Source organism: Rattus norvegicus, chromosome 7, assembly GCF_021556685.1.
Source record: "Rattus norvegicus strain SHRSP/BbbUtx chromosome 7, alternate assembly SHRSP_T2T, whole genome shotgun sequence".
NCBI lineage: Eukaryota > Metazoa > Chordata > Mammalia > Rodentia > Muridae > Rattus > Rattus norvegicus.
In genome coordinates this window covers 138,462,614-138,487,782 of record NC_141540.1, presented here as the reverse complement: position 1 = coordinate 138,487,782, position 25,169 = coordinate 138,462,614, and the positions used below count along the sequence as shown (strand labels likewise).

Here is a 25,169-nt window from a genome sequence, read left to right as displayed (position 1 = left end):
GACTTGGGACCCCCGTCTGAAGGAATTTCAGAGATGAGCCACAGAAATGTCCGGATGGGTACAAGGTTAAGTGGCAGTGCAGGGGTTAACTGGTACCTGACCTGGTGACTGAGGTGTTGGGATATTCGCAGTAGAGTCTACCTCAGGAGGGTTGTTGGAGGCTGGAGGATGAGTGATAGACAGACAGACGTGAGCAGGAGGGTGTTCTACTCAGAGGTCACTGTGAGTGTGGCTGCCTGAACCACATACACAGCCGGGGACTCTGAGAGTGGCCCAGGCAGTAACTAATTGTGATACTGAAAGTCCGGCTGCCTGCAAACTTCAAAGGGAAAAGCAAGGGAAGCCCACTGTGCTGTGTTAACGTTCAAACTGCTGTAAGAAAGGAACCCACATGTGGCCAGCTGCAAGCCTTAGTGAGAGCAGATGAGGATGGTTGTGCTAGGCCTTCTTCCTAGGGCTAGGCCACAGCCTGGAGAGCCAGCATCCTTGTGTACTGGGGTCCCTCTGGAAGCTCAATCTGCCCTCCTACCCTTGAAATGTAATCCAGACCTCCCAGAGCTGGGACAGTTGGAAGTTCTTCCAGACTCTGCTGTGTTGGCATTATTTGGTCTTAGTTTCACAGGACCAGCACGGTAGAACAGGCTGGTCTGGGGGTGGCGGGGCACTCTCTGATCCTGCAAGGTTCCGGCTCCCAGTGAGCCCAGTGAGCAGAGGACTATTGTGGGTTCATGTGTACTTTTTTTTTTAAAGGTTTATTTATTTTATGTATGTGACTACACCATCACTCTCTTCAGACACCAGACGAGAGAGTCAGATCCCATTACAGATGGTTGTGAGCCACCATGTGAACTCAGGACCTCTGGAAGAGCAGTCAATGCTCTTAACCGCTGAGCCATCTCTCCAGCCCCTCATGTGTACTTTTTAACCAGTGGAAGGGGCAATAGTTTCAGGAAGACCAGAGCCCAGCAATTGGGGAGCCAGCTTGCTGTGAAAACACAAGGACCTGAATTATGATCCCGAAATAAATATACAGGCCAGACACAGTAGTGCCTGAATTTGCGGATCCCAGAACTCCTTAGGGAATATGGGAGGTGGTGCGGACAGGAAAATGCCTGGAAACTCACAGGCCAGTGAGCCTGGCAAACACAATCAGAGTCTATAGAGATCTTGTCTTAAACAAGAACCAACGCCCGAGGTTGTCCTCTGACCTCCACACGTGTACTGTCGCATGCATGTGCCTGCACTCATACATGAAAACATAGGCCCACAAATACACAGAGAGACAGAGAGACAGAGGAGAGACAAAGACAGGCAGAGACAGAGAGACAGAGAAACAGAGTCAGAGACAGAGAGACAGAGAAAGGCAGAGACAGAGACAGAGACAGAGAGACAGAAACAGAGTCAGAGACAGAGAGAGAGACAGAGAGAGGCAGAGAGAGACAGAGATTATATATATATATATATGTAGGTTATAGGTAGGCAACTAGATCAATAGAATAGATAACTCACAGAGAGAATTGTTAAGGCCTTAGTGTAAAATGGTGGCTTGATAGCTATCACCAGACAGGATACCCACTCAGCACACCTCTGATGGCTGCTTGACCCCAGCCCTAGCAGCCTTGGCCTCTTCCCCTTAGCATTCTTACCCCTCACCCTCCACCGTGCCCCTTCCTGGATCCTTTCCTACGCTGTCCTAGTCTTCTGGAGTTTCCAATGATGGCTCCCTGGAAAAACTTGTCAAGATAGAAGCCTATGTGAGCATCTAACTGCAGGAGAAGCGAGGATGAGGAGCAGTGGGGTTCCTAGATGGCCAGCAGTTAGAGAAACCTGTTGGGGTGCGTTCCACCTTTTCTGGGTGCTTGTACACAATTATGTGAACATCCCTCTTAAGGTTTCTATTGCTGTGGTAAAACAACCCAAAACAACTTGAGGAGGAAAACGTTTAATTAGTCTTACAATCCTCAGGTCAAGGTTCATCACTGAGGGGAGGAACCTAGGGTAGGAACCTAAAGGCAGGAGCTGATGCAGAGACCACGGAGGGATGCTGCTTACTGCCTTGCTCACCCTGGCTTGCTCAACCTGCTTTCTTATACAAAGCAGGACCACATGCAAGGGTGGCACCGCCCACAGTGGGCTGGACCTCCCACATCAATCATCCACCACAGAAGTGCCTCACAGATTTGCCGATGGGGGCATTTTCCTAGATAAGATTCCTTCTTCCCAGATGACCCTAGCTTGTGTTGAGTTGCTGAAAAAATTAGCCAGAAGAGAATCCAAGTTCCTCCACAAGCCATCTCTGCACGAGGGAGCTGATGAATATCTGCTTAGTGTCCTGATGTCTTTTCCCCCCAGATTCCTTTCTATTTCTCTCTATACCAATACATCATAGGTGTAAAGTCCTAGGGGTTGGGAGTGAGATCTTTGAGGGGAGACAAGCAGACCAGAGAGGATGTACCCCAGCCTCCTCAGGAATGATGGCGTTCGAGGGAAAGTCCCACAGGCACTTGGGATCACGGAAGGGATTTCTACACTGAGCGAGAAATGCAGCAGCTTTATGACCACAGCAGTTCGAATGTGAATCTAGAATTACAGTCTCCAGCAGGCCTGGTCTGTGACTGGAGGTAGGTAGGTGGGTGTTTAGAGTAGATCACCCAGAGATGAACACATCGGTGTCTCTAACTTGAATAAAGAACCTGCCTAACTAGGTCCGACTTGCTTCGTCTGCTAGTGTGGCCTATTTTCTAGCTACAGTACCTGTTTTAAACATCTGGCATCACCTGCCTGCTTAGTCACCTTCTCTCTGGCTTCAAACAGCTGTGGGGCTCCACCTCCTATCCACCTGCCATCCATCCCTCCCCTTTTCCTTCCTGGAAGGATCTAGCCACACCAGATCCACAGGTCCTGGTGTCTTTAAAAGGATCTGCCTGGGGGAAATCGGCTCATCTAGGCACTGCAACGTTCACTCTGACGGTAGTGGCAAGCCCAACGGCCGTTCTGCTGCCGCTGCCATCATGAAAGCCTGTGTCCCTTTAATAGTGGCTATGCTCTGTGGCCTAACCTGGGCTGGTAAGTCGTTCTCTGGGAGTGGGCATGGGAGTAGGCTGGGTTGCCTAAAGAGTGGAGAGTTGGAGCTAACAGACGATAATTGCCGTCCTAACCCTGTGCACCATTTTGACCTGTCCTTGCTCGAGGTCACGGGATCAGCCTCTGAATTTGGCTAGTGATGTAGAGGGATGGCAGGGCTGAAGTCTTGGAGGATCAACTCCAACACCACTAAAAAAAACCAGACTCCATACTTGGCCGAGCTTTTGATCTCTTGGGGCCACTACATGGTTTAAAAAGGGAGGAGGTTGCTGAGTTGGGGTTACCTGGTTGCCTTGGTCACTCCCTCCTCAGCTGCCTGGTGATAGGTGGATGTTAGGGGATGGGTGGGCTCATGAGGAAGCCAAAGCCCTTGACTCAGAGGCGAGCCCTGTCCTATTTGAGACGAACAACAGTTAGAGTGACGGGGGTTCGCCCCAAGTTAAGGGGGCTGAATGGTAGAGGAGGGATGTGCCTTGCCTTAGCAGGTAGTGCTGGAAGGAGGTGGGAACTAGAAAAGGAAAGGGACACTTTCCTGTTCAGTAACTGAGCAAAAAGCTGCTGCCACTGCAGTGTTAATGAGTGGGTGGCAGGGAGGAGAGCCAAGGGAGGGGGCTGAGCTGAGGGGTGTGGGCAGAACCCTCCTCTGAGGAGTCAGAGTTCCTGCAGTTCCAGACTTCCAGGGTGTTCCTGCCTTGGACTGTTGAAAGGATCTGATAAAGCAGGAGGACCAGTCGAGGGCTCAGCCCGCTGGTACATGTCGGGGTTGTAGCATAAATACTTCTAGGAGGAGCTGACTTTTGCTCTCTTCCCCATCAGGGGATGCACCGAGAAACCCCAGTGGGATTCCTAAATAGGAAAGGCGTGGAGGAGAAAAGCCATTCCCACGGCTCTCAACACTACATGCCCTCTTTGAGGACTCAGCTCTCTGCCTGGGCCCTAGAGACGGAATGGAAGAGGAGGAAGGGGGAAGGGAAGGCCTGGGACCTTCCTTACCTCAGGTCTGCCCACCGTGGGGATAAGGAAGAGCGTGTCGGAGGATGGTGGGGGCTTGGGATAATACTGCACAGGAGACCTCTGGTCCTCGGAGGAGGTCCCTGAGGGAATGGCCGTAGTGGTTTCAGAGGTGCAGGCAGCCCTGGGCTACTAGGGCTGAAAGTGGTAGTTAAGCCTCTGTTGTTAATGGATGGGAAGTGAAGGCAGAGCGGATGGGGAGACACCAGCAGGCAGGAGTGAGCATCCATCCACACCGGGGGTCACGACCAGGCACCGGCCACGGTCTGGAAAACAGGTCCCTTCCAAGGCCTTGGCTGGTTCAAGCGAGCAGAGGTAGGAAGCTGGTCTTGGAGGTGAAGGTTTTTGGTTCACTGGGTTTCCATGGTAATAACATCTGTGTTTCCCTGAGAGACGAACATGTGGGGACGCCTCGGTTGTCGAAGGGCCTGAGGGCTGGCGTACAGGGATCTTCTGTCTATACAGGCTTGGTGCCCACCTTTATTGACGGCCAGTGGGGAAAGGGTGTGAAGGGGGCGGCGTGCTATGGCCAGAGATGATGCAGAGAACTGTAGCTCCTCACAGGGGAGGGAATCGGGGTTCTGAATGGGGAGTGGAAGGAGGACCCGGGGCTGGGAGGACAGACAAAATGAAGGACGGCCTAGGAGAGGTAGAGATGAGGCAGAGGGGTGAGGGACACAGGCTGCTGGAATAGTGATGTCAGCCCTAGCTCGGTGAGTGAGGCTTCGTGACAAAGGGAGGCACTGGGTAGGAACCGGAGTCACAAGGAGGAGTCATCTAATGTCCCCAGTGCAGCACACACTGCCACCCCCATGACACAGGGTTACCTCGAAGCAAAACAAATTCACAGAGGAATGTGAGACCGGCTGGCATCGGGCTCTCACTGGGGACAAAGCTCTGAGGAGGCAGAGATGACAAACCCACACAGCATGGGCCACTGGGAGAGCTCTCCTGGACTCTGCAGCCAGCCATTCAGTTGTCCTCAACTCCTGCCAGCCCTAAAACGCACTCGGTGAATTCCATCCTGGGACTCTGCCTCGGTGGCCCACTAAGAGCAGGGCCCTCACTCGCTTGCATTCTCTTCCTCGGGACTCTGGGTGTTCTGCCAGGATGGTAGGGCAAGCAGCTGACCCAGCCTTCCTGCACCGAGCGCTTTTTTCTTAAGACCTTGGCATTTAGGTGCCAAGCAGGATGACTTAAGATTCATGAAGGGTTCCCTGTGTGCTTGGATGCAAAAGTGGCCTTGGGCTTGGCCTCCTTTAGGGACAATCCTCTGGATCAGTGCCCTGTCTTCTTGGGTGTGTTGGAGGCCCTGCGCTCAATATGCAATGGCCTCAGGACCTGGTTTAACCTGGACCTGACACCTCTCTCAGATGTGAAGAATAGACCCATAATGACGATGATGTCAGCTGCTAAAACATCCCATTGCACACGTGCTAACAACCAGCTCATAGCATGGCCCAGCTGAACCGGGGGAGGGAGTCAGGGGAAGTAGTTTGTGTGCAGGTTCCCTGACCAGGGCCGATTGCCGATTGCCACAGCCAGTCTGGACATCTGCCACCTCCGATATGGATGTGGAATGTTGCTGCTGTTTATTTACATAACAAATACCGAAACGGTTCTGTCCTGTGTCACACACCACAGAGAGCGCCTTGCCAATGCTAACTCTAAATTCTTGAACATAGTCTACGAGATAGAATCTGATTTTTTCCCCCATTTTTACAGATTAATAAAAACAGAGACACAGAAAGTTAAATCCGGCTCAGGGTCACACAGCCGGAAGGCATGATAACCAGGATTCCAACCCAGAGTCCAGCCTCGCCCCGCTGTGCACCCCTCCTCAGGCGTGCTGTGATTCCAACTCACCCGAGTCTCACCCAAGGCAAAACCTATTCTTTCTCCCTTCCTGGTCTGGGTACATGCTCAGCGGGAAATGTCATCTTAGTCTAGTGCTTGCCCAAATATCAATACAAAAGTGATACTTTATCAATCAGTTTAGTGCAAGCTCCTTCTTGCTGTGACTCTAAGTTCAAGGGCAACTCCAGCACTAGTCTAAGTTGGGTTTGTATTTCCTGATTGGCCCAATCCAGGCGTTCATGGTGGTTCTCCTCTCCTCTCCTCTCCTCTCCTCTCCTCTCCTCTCCTCTCCTCTCCTCTCCTCTCCTCTCCTCTCCTCTCCTCTCCTCTCCTCTCCTCTCCTCTCTTCTCCTCTCCTCTCCTCTCTTCTCCTCTCCCCTCCCCTTCTCCCTCCTTCCTTCCTTCCTTCCTTCCTTCCTTCCTTCCTTCCTTTTTCTTTCTTTTTCTTCTGAGACAGAATCTGATGCCACCCAGGCTGACTTTGACCTTGTGTTAATTACCAAGGCTGGCCTTGAACACTTGATCCTCCTGCTTCTCTCTCACAAGCCCTGGCATTATAAACATGCCCCTGGCTTCTGACTCTGATCCTGTCATTCTGCATGGTCCTCAGCCTAATCCCTAAGCCCAGTGTTCTTGACTCGGAGACCCCAGGAGCCACCACAAAAACACCCTAAGAGTGGAGAGACCCCTCCTCTACCTCCTGCCCCCCATTTGCTGTAGTAGTGGGCATAGTGGGGGATGATTTCTCTTTTACGGTGGTAGAGCTTGTATTGTTCTTTGAAAAAGTTCTGGTCGTTGCCAGGTGTAGTGGTGCACACCTTTAATCCTAGTGCTGGGGGCAGGTGTGTGTGTGTGTGTGTGTGTGTGTGTGTGTAGCAGAGGCAAGTGGATAGCTGAGTTCAAGGCCAGCCTGGTCTATGGAGCGAGTTCCAGGACAGCCTGGGCTATGCAGAGAAACCCTGTCTTGAAAATCAAAACAAGGGGCTGGGGATTTAGCTCAGTGGTAGAGCGCTTACCTAGGAAGCGCAAGGCCCTGGGTTCGGTCCCCAGCTCCGGAAAAAAAAAAAAAAAAAAAAAAGAAAATCAAAACAAAACAGAGAAAACAAAACAAAAAAAAAAACAAAACAGAGAAAACAAAACAAAAGTTCTGGACATGAGCCTCTTGTGACCAAAAGCTTGCCTCTGTAAGCGGTTTGTCTGGAGCAAGGGATGTGGTCCGAGGTTGCATAACAGAATCCTGTCCCAAAGCCCAGTTCTCACCCACATCGGCCTCATTCCCCACCCAAGCACAGAATGCATTCCAGAGGCTGGAAAGAGCAGAGATGGGACAGGGGAGTAGAGTGGAAGGAAGGGTGAAAAGGGGGAGGGGGGAGAAGACCAGAGGACCAGAGAGTGGGGAGGGATGGCCTGAAGGGTGGCCTAGGGGAGTGGCAGGAGGCTCAGAGACAGCAGTAGTGGCACTCCTTCATCTACAGGTCAGGCCAAAGGACCTTGTCCAGGCCGATGACTTTCTCTTCAGCCTGGTGGGAGTTGAAAATCTGAGAAGTTTTCACCCCCAAATGAAGGTTTCTTTTGGCAATCTGGAGGCCCTGGCTACATCCGCTGTGTCTGGGAAGTGGCCGTAGACTCTGGTCAGGTCCCGGCTGTGGATCCTCTTACCGCTCACACACTGCCTCTTTGCTAGTTTCTGTCATGAGTCCGTCAACAGGCACCTGAGTCAGAGCCTTGGCTTGGTGCTCTGAGCCTGAGAACATGTGGGGCCGGCCAAGAGTGGGGAAGGCCTATGCTGAGTTGACAGGTTGTAAGCATACTTGTCCTGCAGGCAGCAATGACCTCCTCTATCTGTCCGTGAGCAATCCTGAAGGGGCAATTTAGGGAAAACATCGGATTCCTGAAGCGCTGAACTGGTGGTCTTGACTGTCATAGGAAACCTGGAGTCGTGCGCATCTCGCTGTAATGAGAGATTTAACCGGGATGCTGTCTGCCAGTGTGATCGCCGGTGCTCCCAGCATGATGACTGCTGTGACGACTATGAACATCTGTGCACTGGTGAGACATCTGTGGGATGAATGGTCAGAGACAAAGCAGGCCAGACTGTGTGCATGTCTGGACTGGTGTTTGTAAGTCCAGAGCAAGGCTGGGAACCGAGGAGAGGGTTTCAGGACACAGGAGGAGAGCACGGAGAGCAGAGATTACAAGATTACACGGGTCAGGGATTTGGTGACCGCTCATCTCAGGCTTTCTAGGAGTTTCCTAACGTAAAGTAGGGCAGATGCTATGACTTGGACAATCTGTGGGAACCGTCAGGATTAACAATCTCTTGAAAGCTTAAGTTCTACCCCCCTCCCCAATCAGAGAACAAAATGACGATTTGGTAGATATGAGATTGTTCACTATTGGTCACACAGGTAAGTGTGTGGAAAGCACACACATAAGTGGAAGTCAACACTCACGATCTTTGTGAACTGGGGAAAATGGCATGGCCTCTGTGACATCATATCATAGACCGTCGCTTCTCCAGAGAACCCACTGAACAGCTTTAAACTTCCTTTCCAATGCTGGGTGTAATAGCACACCACTTAAAATCCCTGCGCTCTGGGAGGCAGAGGCAGGTGGATCTCCATGAGTTGGAAGCCAACATGGTAGACACAGTCAGATCCAGGGCAGCCAGGGGCTACATAGTGAGAATCTGTCTCAAAATAACAACAACAACAATAACAACAAACAAACAAAAGCAAGGCATGCCCTTCCCTAAAGAGCCATTTATTTCTCTATCAGCACAAACTCGAATGTACTTCCCCCTCCTCTGTACTGGAGATTGAACCACGGGGGGCGGGGGTGTGTGTGTGTCTCAGATCTATGAGATAGGTACTCGTCTGAGATAGATCTATGAGATAGGTACTCATCTACTGAACTGTACTCTCAGCTCATTTTCTACTTTTTATTTTGAGACAGGATATGAGTAAGTTTCCAAGGTCAGCCTTGAACTCATTATGTAGCACAGGCTGGCCTTGAATTGTGACCTTCCTGCTGCAGCCTGCCAAGATGCTAGGATTACAGGCTCTTAACACCCAGGCCCAGTGAGTGAGTACTGGTTGACAAGTCATTTTTTAAATACTTTTCATTTCTGTGAGTGTGTGAGTGTGAGTGTGTGAGTAAGTGTGAGTGTGAGTGTGTAAGTGTGAGTGTGAATGTGTGAGTAAGTGTGAGTGTGTGAGTGTGAGTGTGTGAGTGTGAGTGTGAGTGTGTGAGTGTGAGTGTGTGAGTGTGTGAGAGTGTGAGAGTGTGAGTGTGTGAGAGTGTGAGTGTGAGTGTGAGTGTGAGTGTGTGAGTGTGAGTGTGAGTGTGTGAGCATGTGAGTGTGTAAGTGCGAGTGTGAGTGTGTGCGTGTGAGTGAGTGTGAGAGTGTGAGTGTGAATGTGTGAGTGTGAGTGTGAATGTGTGAGTGTGAGTAAGTGTGAGTGTGTGAGTGTGAGTGTGAATGTGTGAGTGTGAGTAAGTGTGAGTGTGTGAGTGTGAGTGTGAGTGTGTGAGTGTGAGTGTGTGAGAGCGTGAGTATGTGAGTGTGCGAGTGTGTGAATGTGTGTGTGAGTGTGAGTTTGAATGTGTGAGTGTGAATGTGAGTGTGTGTGAGTGTGTGAGTGTGTGAGTGTGAGTGTGTGAGTGTGAGTGTGAGTGTGAGTGTGTGTAGGTGTAGCTAAGAAGGCCACAAGGTGATGGCTCTCTGGAACTGGAGTTACAGGCAGTTGGAAGCTACCTGACATGTGTGCTAGCATCTAACTTCCTCCGGATATGCAACTGCTCTTTTTTTTTTAATTTTTTATTACGTATTTCTTTACTTACATTTCAAAGGGACTTCCCGGTTTTCTGTCCATAAGCCCCCATTCCCTCCCCACCCCCTCCCCCATACGGGTATTGCCCCTATACATCCCCCTTATTGCCCTCCCCCATATTCCCCTTCACTGGGGGTCCAACCCTGGCAGGACCAAGGGCTTCCCCTTCCCCTGGTGCCCCAACAAGGCTATTCTCTGCTACATATGCAGCTGGAGCCCTGGGTCAGTCCATGTCTTTCGGTAGTGGTTTAGTCCCTGGAAGCTCTGGTTAGTTGGCGTTGTTGTTTTTATGGGGTTGCAAGCTCCTTCAACTCTTTCAATTCTTCCTCTAATTCCTCAGTTCAGTGGTTTGCTGCTAGCATTGACCTCTGTATTGGACATGCTCTGGATGTGTCTCTCAGGAGAGATCTATATCCAATCCCTTTCAGCATGCACTTTTTAACTTCATCAATCTTATCTAGTTTTGGTGGCTGTATATATATGGGCCACATGTGTGTCAGGCTCTGAATGGCCATTCCTTGAGACACTGCTCTAAACTTTGCTTCCATATCCCCTCCTATGGATATTTTTCCCCCTTTTAAGAAGGAGTGGGAGCATCTGCATTTGGGTCATCCTTCTTCTTGAGCTTCCTGTGGTCTGTAGATTGCATCTTGGGTAATTTGAGCTTTTTGGCTAATATCCACTTATCAATGAGTGCATACCAAGTGTGTTTTCCTGTGATTGGGTAACCTCACTCAGGATGATATTTTCTAGTTCATTCCATTTGCCTATGAATTTCATGAAGCCATTGTTGTTGATAGCTGAGTAGTACTCCATTGTGTAGATGTACCACATTTTTTAAATCCATTCCTTTGTTGAATGCAACTGCTCTTAACTGTTAAGCCATCTCTCCAGACCTTGAAAAAAAATCATTGGAATAGACTCCTTGTTTGGATGCTTCCGGGGTTGCAGACTCCCTCCGGGTAGAAGGATCATCTGCTGTTGTAACATGAAGTTCTTCTGGGTTTGTTGTCAAACCGTGCACACAGGACTCTAGTTAGGAAAGCACAGTCATGGGTGATTGGCCTGTGTGGTTATACAGGTTGTACGAGGTCACCTGACCTGGCTGAGCTGGCAAGCTAGAGGAAGATGCGGCTTGCATCCTTCTCACAGGATGTGAGCTCTGGAGGAGACCCATGTTTGCTAAGAAGGGATGCCCTGCCCCCCCTTACTCCCAGCCCCAAGGGTTCTCTGTGTATCTGTCTGTCTTAGAACTCACTCTGTAGAACAGGCTGGCCTCATACTTGGTTTGCTTCTATCCCCCGAGTGCTAGGTCTCAAGGTCACTGCCTGACGGAATGCCTTTTTTAAATTTGCTCAAAGGTGTCTTCCATTGACCCAGCCATGGGTTCCCAATTTTGCTTCCACTCACGTGAAACACTCTTCGGTTTACACAAAACGCACCTATATATCTACTAGCAGAGGTCCTAACGATCAGGCAGAGTCAGAGCCCAGCTTTTTCCGTGGTGCCTGGGCTCTGGCTCACTGGGCTAATAATCACTCAGTAGGTGGGGGAAGGGCTGTTTACCCTAGCTTTTTAAGAAAGAGGCAAAGCCAACCTGAGGGCCATTTCAGTCCCCAGTTTCTGATTTGCAGCTCTGAGCTTTTTTCTTTCTTTCTTTTTTTTTCCATAGAAAGTATCTTGTGCTGGTTGAAAGTCTAGCTCAGCTCACAAAAGCCTATTCAGCACAGAATGTAGCTTAGATGCTTGTAGATTTCCAACACTCACTACACAGCCTGGCACTCACTAAGCAGTGGGTTGAGCCTCATCTGACTAAATAAGCTGACTTGTGGTCCTGGCGGTGGTGGTGTGGTGTTAGTGAGAAATCTCACCAACAGACTAGGAGTTCCCAGAATGCTGCCCTTTCTTGGTGGGTCTGGCCAGCTGTGCTCCGCCATGTGATGAGAGGGGAGTTCAGACCCTTGGAAATAGTCTTTCCTCTTCTCCATTCTTACGCGATCCGCCCCCTCTACCGGAGCCAAGGCTTCAGTCGCTCAGCCTTTCTGGTAAGGGAATGGGCAGCGAGACGAAGATGCTGTTCAGTCACGTGAAGCCAGGAACAGGAAGATGGCATCTCGTGTCCCTTAAGGCCTGAGAACTTTCTCCTGAGTCTGGCGGGCAGTTAGGGGAGTGTTGCCCATCGGCTGGCTGGGCTCCTTTTCTTCTACCTGGGTAGAAATCATGGGTATGCAAGGAACTGTTCTTGGCAGCTTCTGCGTGCCTCAGTATGTGACAGCAGGGAGTGAGGCAGCAGATGGAAGGGACAGCAGGAGACACTTTCTAGGACTCAGCTCTTGGGCAGGCCTCTGCTACTTTTATTCTAGGAGTGTTACAGCTCTTGTGTGGGTCTAGGGGCTCTGTAATGTTACAGCTTTCATGGGGGCCTGGAACCCCAGGATCCCATAGCTCCTGAATGGCTGTTAACTGAAGCTGGCACTGCAGTTTGCTCTGGCCTCTATCAAGGAGTCTATCCCTGAAGAAGCAACTCCTGTCTCTCCTTTCGTTTGACCACCACTTGCAATGGTGGAAGGAATCCCTTGAGTGTGACAGAACTTAACTAGGAGAGCCGGGATAGCAAATCTGGCTCCCATATGGTTAGGAGGAGGGTCTCATTCCTCACCTCCACAATGACACACTTCCTCCAACAAGCCCACACCTACTCCAGCAAGGCCACACCTCCTAATAGTCCCGCTCCTTGGGCCAAGCATATCCAAACCACCACAGAGGGGTTCCAAGGGTCAAGCTTACCACCCTGTTGCCTTACTGGTGACCTTTGATGAAACTTAGGGCGAGAACTAGATTGGAACTGAGGTCATTTTTTTATTGAGACTGGAAATTCTGAGCACGCGACGGGCCTAACCAGTAAGAAAAGTTCACTTACCCAACGTGTGGCTCTTTGGCTAAATGGGGGCAGTAATCACGTGTTAATGGTCCAATGAATGGAGTGGCCACATGTCTTGTAATCCACAATGGGCCTTGACCTTACTTTCTTCCAGGAGCTAATGCCTGCCTTAAAAGAAGCACACATTTCCCATGGTTCCCTTCTGCACACATCCCCTTCCCCTCTCCAGACTGCCTGACCTCTGTCCTCTTGCTACCATGACGGCTGCCTTTAATCCTTCTGGCCCAGTTGCTGCCTTTTAATTTGGGTTCAGGTCAGCCCACTCTCGGGGTGGGGGGTGGAGAGAATGCTCATGAGAGGCATTTTGCTGGGTTTCATGTCAGCACCGGATGGGTAGCATAGCTGGGTGTCCCCTGCCCAGCTCATGAAGCCTGATGTTGTAGTCGGAGGAGAAGGGGTGTTGGCACCAGTCACGGCATGCAGGTAAAGCTTGGCGCTTACCCTGGAGATGGTTGCAGTCATTCCTCCTCCGTCAGACCAAGCCTCTTAAACTGTTTCTGCCTGAGAGACTTTTACGTGACTCTGGGCACATAGCTATATAAAACAGGTATACATATCAAACTTTACTGCAGTAGCCAAGTATGGTGGTACACGCCTGTAACCCCTAGCATTCGGAAAATGGAAGCAGTAGGCCTAGGGGTTCAAAGCTATCTTTAGCTACATAGTTTAAAGTCAGCCTGGTCTACCTGAGGGCCTGTCTCACGAAACATATTGCAGACCCAGGCCTAAGCCAGAAGAATGAGTCTGGATCTGTCCAGGGGAGACACTGGTCTAATCCAAGCAGTCACAGAGAGGGGAGGGGTGACCAGGAAAGCAAAAGGGACCGTGTCATTTACGATGCACTATGATCCTGAACTAGAACAGACTCGTTGGGCTTGCGTGCTGTGACGCATACAACAGTGCATGCTGTACGTTTAGAACCAAACATGCAGCGAGGTCACGTGACACGTGATTGAATCCTGTCAGTAACACCTCAGATTCATGTTTTATTTGGGGTTTAATTTTTTCCCACCATTGCCTGTCCAGAAACATTTTACTGATGGCAAGTTCTTCATGACTCCGTATCCAGTTATGTGACCCTATGTGTGGCTGTGTGTGACCCACAGTTAAGCCGGGTCAGGCCAGCACGGGAAGTGCTCTACCTCTGGTAGGCTTTGGGTGTAAACAGTTATACAGTCAGTCCTCAGAAGCTTGTGGATTGCACGGCATGGTGCAAGCTGTTTGAAATGGTTGTGCCATGGGACTGTGGCGTCAGGGCCCGGAGTAAGCAGAGGACATTATCTGGTAGTTTTCCTCCGTGCACTGAAGCTGGCACACGGCTGGTACAGCTAGCTGTTTGGAGAACAGTCCTTTAACCCGAGGCATCTAAGGCAGCCAGAAAGTCCAGTAGCTTCCAGTTAGGGAGTCAAACTGCCCCATCCCACGCTGATTTACGGGCAAACAATGTCATAAGGAGTGCGTACAGTAAGAACTAGAAGAACGTATCCCTACTATTAGCAGTGATTTTGAACAGATTTTAACAGCGCTTCAACAATACTTAGCACCTGCCCAGCCCCCCAGGGAGAGGTGGGTCCCCACTCACCCTCTTAATAGAAACAGGATGTTCTCAACTGAGAGTCTCGTCATTTGGAGAATGCTGAACTGCTCTAGTCATATGGGGCAACTCAAATTGGTTTTCAGTCCAGAAGGGGCTCCCCTGTCTCTTCTTTTTTTCTTACATACTTTTCTTTTTATATCTTTTGAGCGAAGTGGGTACCAAATGCCAGAATGGTGGGGAGTTTGTCACCTGGGGAAATTATTATTTTTTTATTTTTTATTCTGAGTTTCTAATCTGACCTTGAAAAGCCCTTCCATCTTTAGTCCTCAGCCTTCAGTGTCAGGGTGGGGGTGGGGTAGGGTGTCCAGATAACCTTTCAACACACAAGCTTGCCTAGAGGGTGGGAAGCCCAGAACCGGGGAGAAAGCTGGAGGGAAACAGCATGGTTGGTGACTTTATTTCCCTGCCATAGATGAAAAAGGCCCCCCAGAGCCAAAGGCACTCCTGGATCCGGAGGATGAGATCCCAGCCAGCTGTAAGCCTAAAGCCCGGATGGAGACGGGGTGGTGGTGGGGTGGGGTGGTGGTGGGAGGTGAGGGGGCAGGGGGGCGGGAGAGGGGGTGACAAGGGGAAAGGGTGCCACACCAGGGGCAAGGACCCAGGTCTAAGCCTGAAGAATGAGTCTGGATCTGTCCAGGGGAGACACTGGTGGGATCCAAGCAGCCAAGGGGAGGGGTGGCCAGGAAAACATCCAAGGCCTGGGGAGGGAAATGAGAGAGATTTTATTTTTAGAGCGGGAAGATTATAAAAACAACAGGCCAGAGTAGAGTCCAGCATCAGAAAGCGAAGGATTTCCTGACGGCAGAGTGTGCAAGAAGTCAAGCTTGTTTGGTGGTGGTGGTGGTGGTTTTTTCCAGGAGGACCTTTAGCCAGAAGCATAGCTAGGGGTGTTGGTAGAAGGGCTGGTCTTTAGGCTCCTAGATGCCCTCTACAGGTTGCCAGGGACACAGCCCCCCCCCCCCTCTGTCCTCTTAGACCTGTACTCCTCACCAAGCTCCTGCCAGGGCCGCTGCCGGGAAACCTACGACAAACACCACCCTTGCCACTGCAATGACCGCTGCCTAGAGTTTGGGAACTGCTGTGAGGATTTTGGCAACCTGTGTGGTGACCATGGTCAGTCTGCTCGTCTGAGAACCCTTAGGAAGGGATTCTCCTAAGGTCTGTGGCCCAGACCTGCTGCTTGGGACCTCTGGACTGGGCTGGCCATTCTGATAAGTCCTCCAGGAGGTTCTGATGGCTGCCTCGGTGTGGGAACCTGGGTGCAGAAGGGCGATATGGACGTTCTGTGCCCACCGTGGCCGTGGCATGTGCTGTTCTTAGGAATCTTGTACTGCCCTGCCCTCTAACTGCCAGAGTACTGGGCAGTGTTCCCCGTCACTAGAGCAAGCTTCCAGAAGGAGGCAAGAGGGGGGCACTGTTGATCTTCAGACAGTTGATGTTCTGCCTCCCTCTACCTCTCATGCCATCTCCCCATTCCCCTCAGAGGGTTTCTCCCACAGCAGCGATGCCATCACCAAGGAGGAGCTTAAGAGTATCTCCGAGACCATCTACAGGGTAGACATCAATAAAGCCCAGAAGGAAGACATTGTCCTCAATAGTCAAAACCAGATCTCCCCGGCAGAGACAGGAAACCAAGTGGATCGATGCCCAGAGCCGTGAGTGCCCCTCACTCCTTCCAACCCCTCATCCCGTTTCTCCCCTGCCCTCACTTCCCTTGATGCCGCAGATCTTTGCTCCTCAAGTCAGGCAAACTCGGAGGGAGAAGACGTCCCTCTGACACACGGATAACTAGTGTCTAGAAACAGAGAAGTCACCTGAGCTTTGGGGGTGTGTAGCCAGGTTTCTGTGGTAAGATGGGAGAAAACAGACCTCAGAGTCGGCCATCAAAAGTAACTCAGGCAGGCGCTGGCACTGCACTCCTTTAATCCCAGCACTTGGGAAACCGAGGCAAGTGATGAGTTCCAGGCCAGCCTGGTCTACGGAGCAAATTCCAGGACAACCAGGGCTACACAGAGAAACCCTCATTCAAAACCGAACTAAACCAAAATACACAGCACCCACCCCTCAAAGCACCTCCGGCTGCCCCCAGCTCCTAAAGCCATTTCTGTGTCCCCCCTGTCTGGAAGATTTGGGGGAGAGTTTCAAGGGCGTATTCAGGTCTCTTAATGGCGCTATTCACCTGCCCAGGCTCTTCAAGTATGTCAACGAGAAGCTCTTCTCCAAGCCTACCTATGCGGCCTTTATCAACCTACTCAACAATTACCAGCGGGCCACAGGCCACGGGGAGCACTTCAGTGCCCAACAGCTAGAAGAGCAGGTTGTTTTCCTCAGGGAGGTCATGAAGACAGCTGTCATGAAAGAGCTTTACAGCTTTCTCCGTCACCAAAGTGAGTGGACCTCCTCTTCTGCTGACCTCTCCTCTGCTGAGGTCTCGGCAGGAGTGGGGTGTGGTGGGACAGGGTGTGAGAGCGAAGCAATAGGGTAGGAGGTACTGCATGGAGGATAGTGACATCCGGAAGGGGCCACAGACAAGGCTAGAAGGAAAGCCACCGAGGTCAGGGCCCTGGCAGGAGCAGAATGACCTCCTGGCCTGCTTATATCGTCCCATCTTTTGACTGGATGTCAGTAATCTTGTGAGTTCTCTACCTTCTGAAGGGACTGAAGGTGCCCCATCCCCATCTCTACTTCCACTCGGGCACTTTTCAGTCACATCACAGATCCCAGAGTCTCGTTAGAAGCCTTGATTTTGGGTTCCCGCTGCCTCCTTCTGGACAGCAACAGCAGCAACAGGGAACCAGCCAAGGCTCAGAGAGCCTTTCTCTTAGGAAGTGGTCTGGCTGGACCACCTCCGATGCAGATTCATGCAAATCAGACCAAAAATGGTTTTGGCTTTGGAACTTCTTGGCTCTGGGTTCTGTTTGTTAGTGTGCTCCAGATTCCTTTCCTGAACTCTGGCAAGCAGGATCAGTCTGGGTCTCCGCTGCTGGCCCCTGGGGACTTGCAAACCTGTCGGGCAAACCTGTCTGCAACCTGAGACTACAATAGTTACCAACTGTTGTTAGAGGGTTCTCTAAGATGCACTCAATCCTGGGCTGCCCCCTGGTGTCTGCTCTTGGTAAATACATGAGAGACCGGCATGCTGGTGTTTACGGTGCTACCCCAAAATACAGTTCCTTGTGTTGTGCTGACCCCCAACCATAAAATTATTTTCGTTGCTACTTCATAACAGTAATTTTCTACTGTTATGAATCATAATGTAAACATTTTGGGGAAGGGAGAAGATGATGGTTTGCCAAAGAGGTCGGGTTGAGAACCGCTGGGCTAAGCCCGCGTTATTTAGTAAGAGAACCGGAAGTCTAGCCAGGCTGGGAGAGCTAAGCCAGTGCAAGCCGTCTTCCAATCCCTAGATCACGCTTCCTAGCTCTCGTCCCCTCTCCCTCACCCTGGTTCCCACTGTCCTGCTATGTTTACAAAGGCTCTGATGGCTCAAGCCAGCATCTCTTCAGAGTTTGAGAGATTAAATTATGGCTGAAACTAACTCAGGACAGACAGACTCTTGGTTCTGTTACCACCAGTGCGATTCTGGTGTTATAGTTTAAAGGAGCCTCCCAAATTTCACATATTAGAAGCATAATCTCAGCCAGGTGGTGGTGGTGGTGGTGGTGGTGGTGGTGGTGGTGGTGGTGGTGGTGGTGGTGGTGGTGGTGGTGGTGTGGTGGTGGTGGTGGTGGTGGTGCACGCCTTTAATTCCAGCACTCGGGAGGCAGAGGCAGGAGGGCCACTGTGAGTTCTGGGCCAGCCTGGTGTACTGTGTGAGTTCCAGGACAGCCAGGGCTCCACAGAGAAACCTGTCTTAGACCCCCACCAAGCAAACAAACCAACCTCATAATCTCTAGTGTGTTAATGGTATCTAGAGGTGAGAACTTTGGCAGCCGACTCAATATCGGATTCACAGATTATCATTTATTACAAACTCCGCCTCTCCTTAGTATGCCTGCTTTGCCTGGCCCTCCACAGATATCAGCACTTGATATTTGGTTTCCTAGACTCCAGAATGGGAGTGAACCAAACTGCTCTTCAGTATAAATTATGTGGTGGCAGGGATGTGGTTTTAGCAGCCCCTGGCAGACCTGTGCAGTTTGGGTGTCACCTCTCCCTGTCTCATCTGTGACACAAGGTCTTTGGGGACTGACGCTTGCAGAGGACCAGAGTGGAAGGCCAGCAAGTACTAATAAGGGTAGCTATTTGGTATGTGGAGCCGGTCTGTTATCATGTCTACTCAGCTTGTTTTCCCTCAGCGTTCTAAGTCCTTGAAAGGAGAGAATATTCCTGGTATCTGTTTTGGATCCTCCACACAATTCTGGAAGTCCCTGATTTAAAACTTGAGCTCTGACCTTCTTCCCCTTGGGGCCCTGTGGCCCTCTCCACAACTCCATTAGGCTGTTATTTACATAACACAGCGTGGAGAGAACTCACTGTTCCCACCTCTTCCCCGGACCTGCTCCTCCCTTGGGCAGCTCCTCTCGTAAACATCACCACAGTCCATCAGCTCTCATGCCCAAAACCTAGAAGTTAGGATGTGTGTGTGTGTGTGTGTGTGTGTGTGTGTACATTTTGTGTATATATGTGAATATGTGCATATATATGTGTATGTCTGTGTATATATATGCATGGATGTGTATGTATGTATGTATATGTGTATGTATGTGTGTATGTATATGTGTGTATATCTATGTATATATCTATGTGTGTGCATGTCTGTGTGTGTATGCATGTGTGTATGTATGTCTATGTGTATATGTGTGTATATGTATGTGTATCTATGAATGTGTGTGTCTATAAGTGTGTGTATGTCTATGTATGTATATGTGTATATGTATGTGTATGTCTGTGAGTGTGTGTATGGGTATGCATGTCTATGTGTATATGTATGTGAGTATGTATATGTGTATATGTATGTATGTGAATGTGTATATATGTGTATGTCTCTGTGTATATGTATGTGTGTATGTTTGTATGTGTAGGTATGTGTGTATGTATGTATGTATGTGTGTGTGTATGTCTATGTGTGTGTATGCCTCTGTGTATGTATGTGTGTGTGTGTGTGTGTGTGTGCACATGTGTGGCTGGAGATTATTCCTAATTAGCTTGCACATGCTAGGCAATCAGTTTGCCCCTGAGCTTGTTGCCCCAGCACAGTAGATACGTTTGACTTTTCTCTTTACCCCACTGCTCTCCACCCCCACTTCCCCATCAGTAATCTTCATTGCTCCCACTTCCAAAACACATTCCAGACCTGCTTGCTTCTTCTTACCCCTTCTCTCTGCTGCCACCAGCTAAAGCTACCACCAACTTATGGAGAAAGCATTAGCTTCTGAACTGGTCTCTCTGCTTTTACCTATAGGAACATATTAACCGCTTTACATACACAGCCAGAGTGGCCCTTTAAATGCAGCACATGTCACACAATTGCATTCACCCTGGAAAAAAAAACCCTTCCTGTCCACTGTCTTGTCCATTCATGTCATGTCCACTGGCTTAGTTAGGTTTCTGTTGCTGTGATAAACACCATAGCCAGAACAACTTGGGAAGAGAAGGGTTTATTTCATCCTATGCTTCCAGCCCATCACTGAGCAAAGTCAAGGCAGGAACCTGGAGAGAGGATTTTGCTTAAAAACAAAACAAAACGAAAACCATGAAGGACCACTGTTTCCTGGCTTGCTCCGCATGCTTTTTTATATACGCCAGACCCACCTGCCCAGGGCTAGCACTGTCCACAGTGGGCCGAGCCCTTCCATGTCAATCATCAATTAAGAAAATGCCGGCAGGCCTGCCTACATGCCAATCTGATAGGTATTTCCTAGGTCGAGGTTCTCGCTTCTCAGACGACTCTAGCTTGTGTCGAGTTGACCAAAAAAACCAACCTGGCCACTGTCTACCACAAAGAACCTGACAGGGTGTAAGAGAGCCATCCCTGGAGCCATACTGTGTGGAGTCAAGTGCAGTGGCAAGAAGTGTGTGTGTCCTCCTGTGTGGGTTCTGTAACTACCTCAGTTTCTGCATCTCCAAGTTCAGGCTGACGAGTATCATTAGTTATGGGAAGATTCAGTGTTGCTACAGATTCTCTTGGAGCACTAGTGTGAATGACTGCAGCTGGTGTGAACACAGCTAGTGTGAACACGGCTAGTGTGAATGCGGCTAGTGTGAACAGGGCTAGTGTGAACGCGGCTAGTGCTCCGTAGAGCTGCACTGTTGGCATGTTAACTAGGGTGTTATCTCTGGAGAAGATCTGGCTTTACTGCTATGGCTTGAAGGATCTGGGTGTTGCATCCTTCTCCGACTTGACTTTCTCCCTTTCTGCTCACTGTTTCCTGGAAATGTCTCTTCAGATCTCTGGGTAGAAAAGTCCTTATTCTCCAGGTATCTTGGTCACTGACAGCCCCCCTTCCTGGCCCCAGCCTTGACTCCTTTGCCTTGGGAGGTAGAGATAGGCAGAGCTCTGTGAGTTCGAGGCTGGTGTGTTTTACGTGTCGGACTCTGGAACAGCTAATGAGACCCCATCTAAAACTACAAAGACCCAAACCTTAGAACACAGGTCTGACTCCTATCTCCTGCTCTAGTTTGTATGGTGTAGACGTCCTACTAATCTGAGATGTTAGTTATTATTTATCAGTCATGTTTTCCCATGGAAAGCAAGGTGTAGAAAGAGACCCTGTCTGCGTGTGTGCGTGCGTGTGTGTGTGTGCGTGCGTGCGTGTGCGTGTGTGCATGTTTGGTATGTTGGAATAGGTACCCTTCCTTGCTTCCCAGGATCTGACCCACTTCCTCCCCGAATAGTTCTTTGTTTTTCTTTCCACAGACCGTTACAGCTCCCAACAGGAGTTCGTGGAAGATTTGAAGAACATGTGGTTTGGGCTCTACTCAAGAGGCAATGAAGAAGGGGATTCGAGTGGCTTTGAACATGTCTTCTCTGGTAGGCTCACTGTCCTTGGCTCAGCTGAATGGGAGGGACAGAGATGACGGAGAGAGGTTCTGCTTAGGGTCTGGACAACCCTGAGCATCGGTTAATGGGCCACCAAGCTGCCTACCAGGGAGGGGCTCCCAGGCCAACTCTGAAGGCATCTGAGAAATCATGCTTTAGAATAGCTAGGAGGGAGAGAGAGTTTCAGTCCTTGGGTTCCCAGGGTTCTGTCTAGGACGAGCAAGTGTTTACTGACTTATCTGCTTCTGAGCAGTTCTCTGTTCCATCGCTTGGATGGGGACTTCTACAGAGGCAATTGTGTCCCTTCATACCTTAAGTTCCCACAGAGCCTGGCTCGATCCTTGGGAAACAGTCAGAGGAGTATGCCAGGGCAGTGGGTGGTCAAGGAGGAAGGAGTCTCCTGAGGTCTTGAGCCAAAGAAGAGATTGACAAACATATGAGGAGGTCAGGCAAGGGGCTAAGTAAGCAGCTGAATGGTCTAGAAGCTGGGACCTGGACCTTGGAGACAGGTTCGGCCTGGAGTGGTAGAATGGGAGTGTGGGAGAGGGGATGGAAAGGGAGACCAACCACCTTGGACTCTTCATTACAGGCGAGGTGAAGAAGGGCAAGGTCACTGGCTTCCATAACTGGATCCGCTTCTACCTGCAAGAGAAGGAGGGTTTGCTTGACTATTACAGTCACAACTACGACGGGCCTGTGAGTGCCTGGGCTGCAGGAGCCTGGCTGGTGCCCAGACTTCCCGCTCCTCCTCTACCTTCCAAACAGTCAGACTTGCTTCTCTCTCTGGCCCTCACAACCACCCAACAGGGAATATAGATGTCTCGCCCTCCTCTGTTAGAGAGCAATTTCTACCCCAAGTCCCAACAGGAAGCCTCCAAACCTGCAGGCGGGGGGGGGAGGGGGGAGCAGGAGACAGAGGGCACTACCTCCCAGGGGAAGGTCAAAGTCAAGGGCCAAGGCTTAGAGGAGGAAGGCATGCGTCTATCCCCGGTCTGAACAGCCTTGAAGGGTGGCTGGAGAGTTCAGCCTAGCTAACTGAGCTAACCTGCACGTTTCATTGGAAACTTTGGCCGTCCCACACCAGAACACCATCTAGGGGCAATGAACTGGCCTCCCACATGTGGAGGGCTGTAGGGAACAGCTGTGTCCCTGTACTATGGCTTGAACCTGTGGAAGTTACAGCGAGTGACCTGGCTACTGGTAGCTTCAGATAGTGGGTCTGAGTGGGACCCAGATACTCTGTCTGCACAGTAGACTGTCCCTTCTGTCTCTTTTTTAAAGAAGCCAGTGTCTCCAGAAGGCTCCTCATGGACCCCCCCATACATACTAGCTGACTGTTGGTTCTGTCACATAACCTTTGCTGTGCTCTCCTCTGCAGTGGGATTCCTACCCGGATGTCCTGGCCATGCAGTTCAACTGGGATGGCTACTACAAGGAAGTGGGCTCAGTCTTCATTGGCAGCAGCCCTGAGTTCGAATTTGCCCTTTACTCTCTGTGCTTCATCACCAGGCCAGGCAAAAAGTGAGCATTGGGTGACCAAGGGACTATGACAGTGGGGGCGTCTTCGACTGTTGCCATCCAGGATAGCGTCAGGAGAATTTGAGTCTTCTGGTCAGTGGCCGGGCAGTTGGAGAAACCACTGTCTTCCCTTCAATGGTGAAGTGGTTAGATTAACTTGGTGGCTGCCAGTCTTGGTGGAACAGTGGAACCATGTCCTTCTCAAGTGGAGAAGCCAGCAGCGCAATTGTCCTGCATCCCTGAGCCTCACTGTTTGGCACACGAGGCCGTTTGGGAGAACCAGAGAAAGTCCCAAAGAGAACAGTTGATGATAACTGGTCTCTGTCACTTGAGAACTCGTTTGGGTCCTAATACTTTTTGTTTTTATTTTTTTGGGGGGAGGGCTTTGTCTCACAGTGTACCTGGGGTGACAGATTCTCTTGCCTCACAGCCTCTTGAGTGCTGGGTTTATGGACTTGTGCCACAGTACCTTGCTCTGGTCCTTTTACTTTCGAAGCAGAAAGCAAACACCTGGTTTCTGAAGCATTCAGCTGGAGGCGTTCAGAGTATTGTTCTGGGAGGGATGAGAACATTGTCCCATGGGCATAGGGACACCGAGTTCTGGGTTTGGAAAGCTTGCTGAACACAGGGAGTTGGAGTAGGGACTTTTGAGTGCAGGTCACTCTGTCTGGGAGGTTGGGGCCCTTCTGCTGGGGTGACCTTTCCTGTCTGGAACAGAGGTAGGCAAAGTCGTGGGCTCCGCTAATTCATGATCTTTCCCTACAGGTGCCATTTGAGCCTGGGGGGCTATCCTTTGGCTATCCAGACCTACACCTGGGACAAGACCACCTACGGGAATGGCAAGAAGTACATTGCCACAGCCTATGTGGTGTCTTCTACCCAATAGAGCTAGCAGCCAGCTGGGGAATGAGAGTAGAGGGCCAAGCAGGATCTGGGTGCTCTTTGCTCTTTACTGGGGAGGGGAGGGAGGAGCCTCGGAGGAATCCCAGAGCCCAGTTTTATAAAAGGAATCTCAAATCTAGAAATGCCCACTTGGGAGAGGAAAAAAAAGATATGATTAGAAAAATGCAGGGTACCAGCCTGTGTTTTGGCAACATGAACTAGGAAATAGAGCTCTCTCTGCCTAGAGAAAGGAGCAGCCTTCGAGAGCTCTTTAACATGTCGTGGGGCCATGAGCAAAGTCCTGGGCCTCACACTTCCCTCTAATATGAAGGGGAGGGGTCTTCCCCTCTTCCTCCTTGGGGCTTGGGGAGGGAGTGAGGCTGATGGTATTATGACTGTGAATCATCTTTGGTTGTTCGTAGGGAGAACAGGTAGTAGAAATTCAGGGTTACAAAATGGCCTTCAGTGCACACTCTCTGCAGCTGTGACTCAGCCTGTGTTGGGTCCAAAAGAAGCGGGTGAATCTTAGAGAATCACTCAGCACTGCAGAGTCATGGGTTGGGTGGTTAAGTGGGCTAGGGCAGGTGGTTTTCTCAATCCTAAATGTCTGTGTGGCCAACTTAGCAGCTGCTTCTAGAAGTTTCCCCCGCTTGCAGATGTTCGGTGAAGTTACAGACATGTGTTTGATCCCACAGTGTTTTGTTTCGTTTCAAAAGAATTCCCCTCATAGGACGGAGGATGGGTGAACATCAAAGGGAGAAAAGAATCTGTAACTTGGTGTCATTGACAATTATACTAATGTTTATCCAGCTGCCACAATTTGAAACATTCTGGGCTGGAAGAAGAGGGACCCTGGGGTTTCTATTTCAACCCGGAATGACATATTTATTCCCCCCTGATGTTCAGCAGTCAGATGTGGCCCCATAGAGCCAGGCTTGTACCACAGCTCAGAGGCGTCAAGTTTCCGATTAAAGCCACTGGAGAAAACCTGAAATGTGTTTCATCCTTGTATAAGTTGACCTTGACCGTCAGTCTCCCGGCTCTCCCCAGAACAGCACTGGGGTGTTTTGCAGCCTAGCTCATGAGTGTGCTATCTGGATGACGTGCTTGAGGCTCAGCAGGTCTCTATCCTGGGGGGGAAGAATGAATTCTTCCAGGTACACCTGTCACAAGAGTAAAGAGCATCCCACACAGCTTGTGAGGGAGGGATGGAGACTAGTGGCTTTAACCCCAGCAACCAGTCCCTTGACCACATACACGTGAGGAGCAGAAGGACACTCAGAAACGGCTTCTGTGGCTGCAGGGGCTGACCAAGTGGAAGGAAGACAGGATGCTGGGGAGACTGATTAGATTGTGTAGGCCACAGTTTGAGGAAGATGTCAGTCAGGACTAACTCCTGTGAGGCACAGCACTTGATTGATGAAGCAGGACCTTGTCCTGCCCTCCCTAAGAATATCTCTGGTC

The 25,169-nt window shown here is 50.4% G+C and overlaps 1 protein-coding gene across 1 annotated transcript; it reads left to right on the top strand.

Annotated features, from left to right (window-relative positions):
- The first annotated feature begins 2,981 nt into the window (after positions 1-2,981).
- Endou (endonuclease, poly(U)-specific) lies at positions 2,982-24,699 on the top strand. The gene is given in 10 exon segments (NM_001191069.2): positions 2,982-3,066; positions 7,879-8,001; positions 14,736-14,798; positions 15,299-15,436; positions 15,807-15,978; positions 16,511-16,710; positions 21,183-21,296; positions 21,895-22,001; positions 22,684-22,826; positions 23,589-24,699. Coding segments are annotated over 10 exon segments (1,236 nt in total). The 5' UTR covers positions 2,982-3,011; the 3' UTR covers positions 23,710-24,699.
- The last annotated feature ends 470 nt before the right edge of the window (positions 24,700-25,169 follow it).